The following is a 12,455-nucleotide window of genomic DNA, read 5'->3' as shown; positions in this document are numbered from 1 at the left end:
TGACCTCAGAAGAAAGCAAACATGTCCCTCGGGCGTGGGAGAACCGGCATCTCTGCAAAGTTTTAAACTTTTAAAGTTTAACTGTAGAAATGATTCTGCTCCTTAGAACAGAAATATCACAATCCAGTCTTTGAGTGCCCCGTCAATAATTAATAATGACACGACAGCATTACGAGAACTCCCTAATGCTTCACCATACGAGCGGGACACGGACTGCAGCCCAGGGGAGCAGCGGCTTCCGGGAGCTGGGACGAGCTCTCCCGAGCACTAATCGAGAGGCCAGAAGCGAGGGAAGAAATCTGATTATTTGTGTAGATAAACATCCAGTTGTGCTTTTTGCTACCCACAATCCTGCGATCGCTAACGAGCACCAAGGCAGGCGAGGGCGGCAATACCCACCCTGTGATGCCAGCGGGCTGATACTCACCGCAGACACCAGCCTGAGACCACAATTTGTGTCCAAACCTACTAATTTCTGGCTGCTGTTGACCCAGGCTGGCAAAAGGTCTCAGAGCCCACCAGTTAATCACAGATGTTTGTGGCCCCTTGTGTTAATCTTTCTCCAATTATTTTTCCAGACAAACTCATGCCTTTTTGCTGGGTCCAGAGAACAAGAGATTAAATGGCTGGCTGAATCAGTCTGGCTTTTTTTTTTTAAATCCCTGTACTTGCTTTGCAATTAGGAGGAGAAAAATGTGGCTGGAGAATAGGGAAAATTTTTAGACTTGTTTTTCAAGCCCTTCCCACAGAGAATGCCTCCAGCTGCAGAAATGTCAGAGCAAAGGCCGTCAGCCGCCTCCATCCCCACGCGAGGACGCAGGCAGAGGGGGATCAGAGGCTCTCGGCACTCAGGGTTATGTGCAGGCTTCAGCTTTGGTGTCCCAGGAGATTCCTGGCTGCTGATTGCTGCTCCGTTTGGTAATACAGCTCACCCAGCCAACTTCTCAGAGTGGCTTTTAATAACCTCCTCAGCTTTACTGCTTTCTTGCATCCGCATCTTTCCGGAAATCCTTTTCTTTTCTAATACGGTATTTGGCTACACGAAGCATCCGATTTCTCAGGGAACAATAACACTTCGGCAGGACCCTTTTTAATGAGCAACTGAAAAATATAAAGCATCTTTTGTAGAACCAACCTGTGACACAAGGCCTCAGACACGGTGTTCTTTCTAGATTTCAACCGCTTTCCTCCCTCGGATTTTGTTTTGTTCTCATACTTGTAAGTTCTCATTTGATTTCCTCTATTCTCAATATTCCTCCGCTGTTCAACAGCAGCTCTGCTTGGAGAGATGACCTTCGTCATCACCATCCACCACACAAAACACGCTCCAGCAGCGAGCAATACTGCTTGCTTTGCCAGTACCATCTCCCCTGCCAGTACAAACCACCTCCCTAAAGTGCGATACTCAAACTGACACAGTGGCTCGTGACACCAAAGAACTCAAATCTCGCAGTATCTGGAGTTAGTAAAGTTATTAGTATTAATAAAGTTCAACAGACTTACTATGTCCTCACTTGATTAGAATCACAGCTTTCTCCAGGCCTCAGAACTCCCAGGACCTCGAGCACAGGAACAGAAGTCACACAGGAAGCTCCAGGAAGGACGCGCCTCAGGACCATCCTGGGGCACCCATATTCTCAGGCTGGGGAAGACAGACGCTTGGTTCGTGATCTCCAGTCCCTTGGGACAGGGTATACACAGAACCTCTCACTGTTGACATCTGTACACCCAGCTCTACCACTGCCAAAATTGGCATGAACTAAATGTTATTTAATGGTTTCATACTGTCGGGATTTTTTCCTCATTATTCCAGAATACCAACTTTTGCGCACATCGTATGGGTAATTACAGCACAGGTTTGTAAATAATCCCACTCCCCTCATGGTCCCATGCTCTGTCTGGGGAGGTGAAACCAAACCCAGCCTTTTGTCCAAGCCAAGGCATGCTTCTGCTCCACGGCAGCTTTGACTAACCGCTCGGGGATGGGGCTGCTTTGGGAGTAAAACTGCCCATTTTCATCTACCTCCAGGTAAAGGCACCAGCTGTTGTCTAAGGCACTTTAAACTTCCTGGAAGAGGAAGAGGTGAGCAGTGAATAATTCACCATGTAGGAATTCCTCCAGTTAGGATGCTGGCTGAAACAACAGACCTACTCATCCAGACCAGAACCTGATGAATTGTCTGACCGTTGCATGCTGGCAACAGACGTTTAAAGCCCATCACAACACGGATGAGTGCAGTCTATCTTGCCAAGACACTGATTCAGCACTAACTCAAAATGGAGCCATTCCCAAAAGGTGTTCAGGAGCAGCAGAACCATCAGTGAACAAACCTGGACAGCTCTGCTTCCTTTGAGAGTACATGACTTTAGGTGGTGAGATACAACACATCTTCAGCCTACAATCCATGGTGAAATCCACGTCTTGCCCTCTCGAGGGTGCATGCTTCCCCAAGAGCTCTCTTCCAGAAGACACAGGGATGGCTGCAGTGGTTGCAGCAAGTGAGATGCAGTTGATGGTCAGGGCTGTGTTACATCAGCTTCGATTGGATTGTTAAGTCATGTACATGCCTGACTGACCCCCATGACTATCCGACAGCTTTTTACAGTGGTATCAATAAACCCGTGAGCTCATTGTCCTCCTCCCTCATTTCCCAATACCTGGATTCTAGCGGATCCAGGTAAATCAACTGCGTCTTCGTAATGAAAACAGAAATTTAATTATTCACAAGCATTCCCCTTGAGCTTTCTCCGGGCTTTTTGTGAATGATTAACAGAGCAGCTGCTCCAGACGGCACTGGCGAGCGCTGCTCGCTGGCCTGTTAAAAGCAGTGACTCATCAGCACATGACGTCAAAACCTCCTCTCCTCTGAAATGGCAGGAAGGAGGTTTCATTAAAAAGATAAAAAAGGTATCACCATAACGGCCTGAACTTCCTCCCGAGCACAGGGGGTTTGGGCAGGGGTCATCTCCTGCTGCCCAGAGCTACACCGTGCATACCCACCAAGAGCTCCTTCTAAGGGTAAACTTTTTTGCTGACTAATGAAACCACCGAACATACTTCCTCAGGCAAGCTGATCTATCAGATACCGACTCAAAAACCAGAACAAAACCCTGGGGTTTTGGTAAACCCTTCCCGTATGTCTCACTGCAACGTGGCTCAGCCTGGGGTGTCCGGGTTAACTCTGGACAATGGGGCACTAAAATGGGAGTAAAAATACTCTTATTGTTTCTCTTTCCAGAGTCGACTGACAGTGAAGTGCTAACGGACCTGAATTCTCGGCAGAAGCAAACCCAGAAAGGAGAAAAGAGGGCAAAGTGGCTGAAGGGCAGGCAGCAGGACCTGAGGGCTGAGCAGGACATGGCTCCTGGGCTCCACTGCTCTGCCGGCCCCATGAGACAGACCCGTTGTGGGCAAGATGGCTAAAAGCGAGCAGAGAAGGGCAGAGGTGGGAGTTGAAGGGGTGTTTATGCAAGCACAGGCAGCAGGGAAAAGAAAGGAAGAAAAATGAGGTCAGCAAAATCCGGGAAGGGTTGTAAAAAAAGTGGTAACAAGAGGCCGAGGGGAGCAGCCCACGCAGAAACCGAGAGCAGGGGCTGAAAGCTGTGGCTAACAGCTCAGTGTCAGTCCTTGCCAATCAACAGCTGATTGCCCAAGCCAGTTCGTCCTCTGAGAACAAGGACCACCTTATCACCCACAGCAGACACCAGAAAAAATCCTCCTTTGCCCCAAATGCAGCTGCCAGCTTACAAACCCAACAGTGCTTTTGCTCTTGCCCCCAGAATATTCCTTTTGTGTCATCCTGTCAGATTGTTCTTTGAGCAGTCACCCACCACACTACTCACCCACAACCACGGCTCAAGCCCTCTCAAGAAACAGAAAAGAATGTCTTCTTCCACCTGAAACTTCTGTGAGGATGTTCCTCTGCGGATGGTCGCTATTGGCTCTGCGCAGCTGAGGCTGAGTCCTCCCCATCAGCATCCAGAAGGACTCCAAATCACGATCTCCACCGGGCAGGGAGACTTACCCAGCTGCTGCCCACTTATGTGAGATCCAGTCCAGTGAGCGGCTGAAATCCGCAGCCATCCGTAATGGGTTTGTCATCTTGTGTGACCAGGGACTTGACATTCAGCACTGGGTTTTTTACAAGACACAAAATCCACCCTTGCAGGAAAAAAGCATGAACACGCTGCTCTCCTGTGCAGAGTGTGGTGCGTACCAATCTGTACAGGGTTTGGAGCAGGATGCTCCAGAGAGCAGAATTCCCAGCAGGAGTTTTAAAAGGAGATGATGAAGGCTAAAGTAAACTTTAAGATACTTTCTGTGTGTTCCCCCAACAAATTTCCTTTCAGCATTAGTGATTTCCCCGCTGATACACAGGGGTCACCAGATTGTTCCATGTGGACATGTATGCAGAAGCATTTCCCTACCTCATACACCTGGACTGGCTTTAAAACAACTACACAACTACAACCGAAGGCAACAATCCTCTGCTGAACTGCCAGCGATGCCCTGGCTCGCGGGGGCAGTCCAAGCAGCCACAAGTTTGATTTCAGTCTGTCCTTCCCACTAGAGCTGGACAAGTTCTGTACTGGACTGGGGAAGAGGAATGCAAACACGATACTGTTTATTTCTGGGTGGTTCTGAACTATTTTTTGGCATTCTTGGTATGAAACACGCAGTTACAAGAGCTGTCAAATCAGTAAATAAAAGGACGAGGTTAAAAGATTGAGACAACAGAACTTGCAACAGCTCTAACTTATGGTAATGCATATTGCTGGTCTTCCTCAGGGTTTGCTAAAGAATCACTGCCAGAATAGCTTCTTCCTCTCCCTGAGCCTGGGTCTCATTAGTCATGTTCCAAGGCAACAGGTTTCCATGACAGCAAACATTAAGTCTCTCACAGCGCAGCCTGTTATTTCTGCTGGAAACGCTAAGCCTTCAGCACTCCAACCCGGACCAGCCATCTTCATCAAAAACAACCCTGAAAAATCCTGATGGACAGCTGAGCCACTAGCTCCGGCTCGTTTGGACTCTGGTCTTGCCAAGGACCACACACGCTATTGCACTCAGCAGGAACGGCGTGAAATTCCCCAGAGGGATGATGCTTATACCTGCTCTGAGCTCTCAAGTTCTCAGAAGCTGCCTAAAACAAAAATACGGTGATGTAAGATGCTGCTGCTCATGCCCATGAAGGCATCAGATAACGGTAATGAAAATCCCGCCGCAGGGTTTAACATCAGAGCTCCGGGTTTAGTCATTGTAGGCAGAGTAAGAGCAACACCCTGGGCTATTACACAGATTGCCTCAACCGCTTTTTCAGCGGAGCAGATCATCACCGGCCGGCACGCACAGGAGCTTTCTCTCTAGGAACTGTACCGAGCCTTGTCATTTTGAAGGGACTGTTGACTGACCGTCTCTGGGTACCTTTGAAAGCCTCACTCACGCTGTTAAATTCGTCTAATCTTTCCTCATAAACTAGTCCCTCCTGACCCTACGGCACTGTTTCTGCACACTGTGTTACTCCAGCGCAGCACAGCACAGCACTAAGCAGAGGATCCAAAATGTGTTCTCCATTGAAAGGACTGCAAAATAATTCAGAAAACCAGTAATCCATCATTTCCTAAGTATGGCATCACCCTGTCCAACAGCCCTTCAGCCACAGAACCACACCTGAACTCTGCAGTAGCTTCCCACCCGGGTTTCTGAAAGCACGGGGCGGGGGATGTCAGAGCAGCTCAGGGGAGGTGTTGAAGATTCATCTTCAGTAGCTTCTTCAACAAAGGCTGGTAGGAGGCAACCTAAATGTCAACTTCCTGACAGTTGTTTGTAAGAGTTGACACCTTTTAATGAGCCCCAATACTAAGAAATGTGTAACGAGAAAAGAAACAGGCACGATAAGAACTCCTGGGTGCTGCGAGATGCTGCCACTCCTGCCTCTCACTCCCGATGATGTGTCATACAGCCCGTATTCTGTTTGACACTATTACACTTATTTTCATCCCCGACTAATGTCTGTCTCTCTCTTTTTAATTGCCATGGTATGTTCAAAAGACATCACAACTCACAGGTTGCAAATAGTTGCATGACAGAGAACCAGCCCTGTCACGAGTGGTAAAATCCCAGTGAGCATCCTGCAGGCAGAGATGCCAATCAGAACATCAAGCGGCTTTTTGTTTGATGCAGCCAGCGAAAGCGAGGAAGGGAATCTAGGCCAGCAACGTGACCCCACTAATGGTTATTTTAGTACATGCAATTTTGCCAACTAGGACGTACCGTGCTTGGAGCTTGTCAGCAAGGTGAGAGTTTAGATAACCACAAAAGGTGGTAGATTGGGAAGGCGGTTCAAGAACCTGCTTTGTAATCCTTCTTTTTTGATAATAATTTCATAAAGTAATCTCAGAAAACTTTACATTGAGCTTCTCCTGGAATAGCCTGGCAGGCTGGAAAGACACATCACCAGCAAACACCAATGAAACGGGCAGTGGTGCTTCAGAGAGCCAGGAATACATACAAAGGAAGGTGGATCTCCTGCTTTCAGGAGGTAACAGGAGAGACTGATGAGCTCCACTCCACCGAGCAGAGTCCTGCTGATGGCAGTGCAGGCCCACAAAGGCAGAGGCATTTGGACATTCGATGTGTGTCCCAATTCCCATAAGGAATTCTTCACTTGCAACAGGAGAAAAAAAGTCCTACAGCTCTTCTGGGAATGGCTGAAAAGACAGACTTACTCCTACCAAGAAACCACACCTCCTGTTTGGGACTCCCATTTTGACATACTCCAGACTTGAAGCAACTCAACAGTTCTAAGAGTCAAGAGAAGCACAGCAGGACTCCAAAAAAAAAAAGAGGGGGGGAAAAGCAAATGAAACTACCAATGATTTCACCGAACAGAAGTCACTCGTAAAAGCAAAGAGAGGAAAGAGCCTCTCCGCGCGTTCTGAAGAGGCTTCTCAATCAATTAAAGACTCTGCTTTAAAAACTTCATTTCAAACCATGCAAAAATAATATACAGCTCATACAATTTCGTTAACTTACTATTAAATTTAATGTCTTCAGAGCTATTAAAAGCCCTTCGGCAATCTCACCGTTTTTGCAATGCTGAAAATACGCCTTTGACATCAAAACAGAGAAAACAGATGGATAAAGGAATTCTAAAAAGAGCAGCATGATGCTATGAACAGCCTGTCACAGTTTTACTACAGGACTAGGTAAGACAGACAGAAAAGGAGGATGACAGCTAGCAAAGTTGACACGTTGTGCCAAAAGGCTCCCACCCTCCAACCCTCCCCAGAGCTCTCCCCAGGAAGCAGTAATGAAAAAAATAAGAATAAGCCCGTAGGACACCTAAAGATTAGAGAGACGCCTGCAGGGAAATACTGACTGTACATCCCAGAAATCAGAGAAGAGGTGAGCTGAAGGGAAACATGAACCAATGCTTGGCTCACGCTGGCAGATTTGTCTGATAAAAGGTTGATTAAACTGTCCAACCTCCACAAAAATGGGCCATGGTCATCTACTACAGAGCTGCTTATCCCAGTAGGTGTGTGAATTTGGGACTGGAAATTTCTACTGGGAAAGGCTGATACTGGTGGATACCAGAAGACAGACGAGATGATCCTCACCCTCAAATCCCTTTGGGCTCCCTCCTGCTCTCAAGCTGCAAAATTCCAGAGACTGAGGCCTCTGCCCAGGTGATCTAGGAAGGGAACAGGAAAATGAGGAGAAAGACAGAGACAAGCCACCTGCACACAGGAGCACAAAGGATTCCTGAAGCCAGGGAGAAGCCTACCTCGAGTCAGCAGAGTCTTCCAGGTTAAACAGAGGGACGGAGGGCGCTCTGGTAGCAGACTAGAGCAGAAAATGGAAGCTGGTGAAAGAAAGGGGCTGGCCCAAAGAGAAGCCTATTTCTCCTCACACTACACAGGCTAATCTTTTCAAAACAAGCTTGTGAAATCAGGGCCCACAACAATTCGGCTTTTAGAAAAAAAAAAATTATTATTAGAGCAGAATAATCATTACATTCAAAATAACGGACATTTGTACAAAAGTAGAGTCATACGGTCAGCAGTAGACCAAAACTAGTAAAAATACCTCTTCCAAGCACTGTCAGAGCAACCTTGTATGATGACAAAACCCATAACGGTGCAGAACAAATGTTCAGTCCAGCGAGGAGAAGAGAAACTAGATCGAGGCAGGTAACAACTCTGAGAAACTCATGCACAGAATAATGCAAGTACAGAGTCGTTAAACCCTGTGCTACATAGGCTGACCTTCATCTTCACCATCATACAAACAAACCCCTGCAGTTCTTGGGTTTTGGTATTTCTCTGAGGATCTGGCACATCAGGAGGCAAATTCAGGAAGGGCATTCTCCAGGTGCACACAGCAGCTCGCTCTCCAGGGAGGTTCAGCGTTAAAATGCAGGCTTGTTCATGTACTCTTCCACTGTCTGGAACAAACGAAGAGAAACAAACAACGGGTGCGTTATGGAGCGGTACAGCAATATTCCAACCACCCCTCTTGTCCTCTTTGAAGATAGTTGTAGCTTTGCATGGAATTAGATCAGATTAATTAAAATAGAGAAATAATTCTGCTTTAAAACCCTCTAAGAGGGTTTTGGAAGCGGATATTCAAACCGCAACACACCAGGGGTGTGTCTAAACTCATCTCATCTGGCTAGCCCTCGTACAGAGCCCAGCTGCGTCATGTGCACGTGCCAGATCACCGTGCAAACCCCTCGACTCGCCCGGCGTGTCCCCAGCTAGTCCTGCCAGTGTGCTGCTTCCTTCAGCGTTATCCCTCGCTATCCAGGAGAAAACGGAGTAAATCCACCACATGCACCCACTGTTGCCATTCCTGGCTCCATGGTACAAGGGGTAGAGGAGAGTTCCTGCAGGGTTCGGAAGAAAGGCTCCGTATCTGTGTACCTGTGCCCTGCAGAAAAGCTATGCAGGAGGATACGGCTGGAAGCGGAGTTTGCCAGCACAGACTCTTCAATAGCTGGTCACCATCATCAAAGTGTTAGAGCCACAGGAGGGATTTTTCTGTGTTTTAGTGCACAGATACACACAGAAAGCATAATCTTAGATTATGGTCTTATATTACATAGGTATCTTAGGTCGTTCTTAAACTATTTTTTCATAAAATACCCAAGAAACTCTGGCAGTTAAACCGCAAGAGAGCAAGAGGAGCATTAAAAGAGTCTCCAGCTGATGCTGGTAGATGCAAGAGGGTTGAAGTGAAAGTGTCGGTGACTGCTCCCTGAACTGCTCTTAACACCCGTTTGGATACCAAAGCACCGGAAGTGCTTAGCTGTGTCTTATGCTCCTGTCAAACAAGGAAGATGAGGTGTTTGCCTCTGCCTTACCTCCTGCAGCATGTCAGCATCTTCTATGGCTTTCACCACAGACTTCTTCGAAGTTTCTTGTACTTCTCCACCGATTATAAACTCGTCGAGAATAAAATAAGCTTTTTCAAAATTAAAGATAATATCCAGCTCGCACACCTGCCGGAACAAAAGTACACCCCACTCATAAATCACTTTTACAGCTTATAAAGCACTACTGGGCCCAAAGTTGAGACGATCAAACCTACTCAGCTAATCTAGACCAAATATAACTCTTGTCATATGGGTTACGAATGTTCACGTAGTTCCACAGAGCAAGAAAAATTCCCCGTGCCCGTGACCTTACGGTCACCAACTGCCTCTTCTGAGGTGGTACGGGTGTGAGTCATGGACAGTGATTTCAGCATGGTATGAACTAAGGTAGTGGGAACAACTCCAAAAATATCCATAGAAAAGCTGGGCCTCTTGTAGTGTTTAAAGACCTGACTGAAAAAACTTATTTGGACCTTCTTCTGGTTCTTTCTGTAACAAAACCCATCCGTTTTATCATTTTCCTCTTTGCATGTCCTTGATTGTTACACACCGTTATGGAACAAACAGTATCTGCAGATGTCAGACATTGAAGGGCTGTCCCCTGGGAGTTTTTTCACGTCATTTCCCTCAAATTCTATTCCAAGCCAGACATACAAAGCATCAAGATGAATTTTGGGGGGGAATGGGAAAAGAAAAGGTTATAACAGTTTCAGCACTATTTTACACAATATTTAATCATTAATTTTGCTCTAGATCGGGAGAATCTATGGGGCCAATAGTGCAGAGGGAAACCCGAAGCCGTATTTGTTTATCATTCACCTAGGAACATGGCCAGGTCACGGCTGAAAGCAAAACCTACGTTTCCGAAGTATCTGTCCAGAAGCTCCACGTATCGATGCACGACCTCTAGTGTCAGGAGCTCGTTGTCCTGGTCCTCTATTGCACAGCAGAAATACAAACTGGCGTACCTGGGGAGGCAAAGGCAGACACATGAGTAGGAACTGCCGGCTCGTCTGCACAGAGGCTCACCCGTCTCTTAGGAGTGATGCAGATGACTTAGTGCCTACGCAGTCTCTAAAATCTTATGTTTAAATCAACCCAAGGTGGGAGTAATGATCTACCTTGGCTCTGGTGCTGCAGCTGGAGGCCCAACGTGTCCCAGCATCTGGGCAGGTGTTTACACCCATCACTGCACAGCACGGACCTCAACTTTTGCTCAGTGGGAGCTGCTGCTACATTCGTACAACGTGCTGTACCTTAAGGCAACTGCTGTTTGCTACAGCTTTACAAGGTTTAACAGGCAGTTAATGTGACTGGGGACCAGCGATTTGTTTGGAAAAGGAAATGGGAATGAGCACTTGCCAGAGCAACAAATACTTCACAGACCAGTGTTCGAAGTGCCTCAGAAAGGTTGCTGCAGCCTCCCAAAGAGCCCAACAAAGCCCAGCACACGTGGGGGATTAGAAGGAGCAGTGAAGCCTAAAGCCTCCAAACAGAATTTCAACCATGAACACTTATTAGGAGACTCCCATTCTTCTCACTTGACAGATTGCACAAGTATTTTTCCCCTGAAATTCACCCTGCCAATTTATGTAGGGTTTGTTTGCTGCTTTTCCTAGTAAGCCTTTATTTTTCCTCTTCTAGCATGTGTTACTTATACAAACAGTAATTATATGTTCTCATAAAATTACTCACACCTTTTGTAAACAAGCTTGAGGTCTTTCCAGTCAACAAAACTACTTGTTTTTTGATTGCGAGACAAAATAATCTGAACAATTTCTCGAACGATCTTTTTCTTCTCTTTGTCAGGCAGCGTCATGTACCATTTCTGCAGCCTTAGTTTCCCCTGCCGGCTGAACAGCAAGATGAAGTGTATCTGGAGTGAATAAAGCAACACGGTTAATGCCGGGGCCACAGCCAGGGAAGAGAATTCCCCTTCCTGACACCAGAGATCTGACCCAAGGCACCTCCAGCCCTGGCACACGGTGAGGTCCGGGGAAGAAAATCACCAGGTTATTAAAGACAGATGGCAAAGGACAGACCTCAACGACCAAGGGTTTACATTAAATAAAGCATGATACAATTGCTGCTCTTTACAGTTCAATTTTAGTTTTCAGAATTTTCAGAAATTCCAGTTTTCAAGCTAGTCATGGTTTTACATGATTTTTCTCATGCTTAGCATTGTATTAGCAGAGTGTTACTGAAACACAGAAGTGCTTTTAAATACCAGCAGGCCTTGGAGAGAGAAGTATCAACTCACATTTGTCCCAGTACTTTTAGCAGCAAATTAAAATCACTGACTGCCTCTAAGCAGTAAGTCACCTACTGACAGCACAGAACACCTGGAGGAAATCGATGTGGGGATGACATCCATCCCAATGGGATGTCCTCTGCTAAATGGAGAAAAAACCCACCTAGCAGGGATGGAGATGCTTCCAGCGGCTGAAGGCACAGAACTGCCCTGTTCTCGACAGGCATCCCCACCGCACTTCTTCCCAGCACCAACATGAGGAGGCGAGGGCCTTGCAGGAGGGGTGTTGGACCATAGCCATGTGCACGAGGACAGAGAGTCAAGGCCTCCCCGGTGCTGGAGGACCGGGGAGAAGCACAGGCACCTGGCTTCCCTCACTGGCTCCCAATCCTTGCAACAGAAGGGCTGGCAGGTGTTGTGCCACATCCCCAGTGCCATTAGCCTGGCCTTGCCCTTCCCCACAGCTTCTTGATCTACACCCTTCTCCCTCGCTCTCTGTTCCAGCTTGTTGCTGTCCCTGTGCTTCCCACCAGCCCATCTCCCCAGCGGGGATTAATGGTCACGATTACAATGCGAGTTTCTGTACAAAGACAAAATCCTTTCTGTAAAGACAGAATCAGCTCTGGTGAAGTCCAAGCACAGAAGCTTCTCCATAAAAGAAAGAAACCAAACAAAGGGCTCCTGAATTTTAAACAAAGCCCTCATTCACCATTCAGAACCATTCACTAGCTGTTGAGTAATCTGGAGATAAGAGCTCTGACTAGACAGAGAGAGGGATCATTGCAGGGAAGGGTGGATGGTTTTATCCGGCTGTGCCTGTGGCA

The 12,455-nt window shown here is 47.1% G+C and overlaps 1 protein-coding gene across 1 annotated transcript; it reads right to left on the bottom strand.

The window, feature by feature from the left end:
- Positions 1-7,978: 7,978 nt before the first annotated feature.
- On the bottom strand, positions 7,979-11,422 carry AP1S3 (adaptor-related protein complex 1, sigma 3 subunit; the record flags this gene model as incomplete). Its single annotated transcript, XM_010142925.1, has 5 exons — positions 7,979-8,450; positions 9,369-9,506; positions 10,240-10,348; positions 11,078-11,256; positions 11,348-11,422. Coding segments are annotated over 5 exons (537 nt in total), but the record flags the coding sequence as incomplete, so codon positions are not given.
- Between the last annotated feature and the right edge of the window lie 1,033 nt (positions 11,423-12,455).

This window comes from Buceros rhinoceros, unplaced genomic scaffold (assembly GCF_000710305.1).
Source record: "Buceros rhinoceros silvestris isolate BGI_N320 unplaced genomic scaffold, ASM71030v1 scaffold26040, whole genome shotgun sequence".
Classification (NCBI taxonomy): domain Eukaryota; kingdom Metazoa; phylum Chordata; class Aves; order Bucerotiformes; family Bucerotidae; genus Buceros; species Buceros rhinoceros.
The sequence above is the reverse complement of the archived record's forward strand: the minus strand, read 5'-3'. Positions and strand labels throughout refer to the sequence as shown.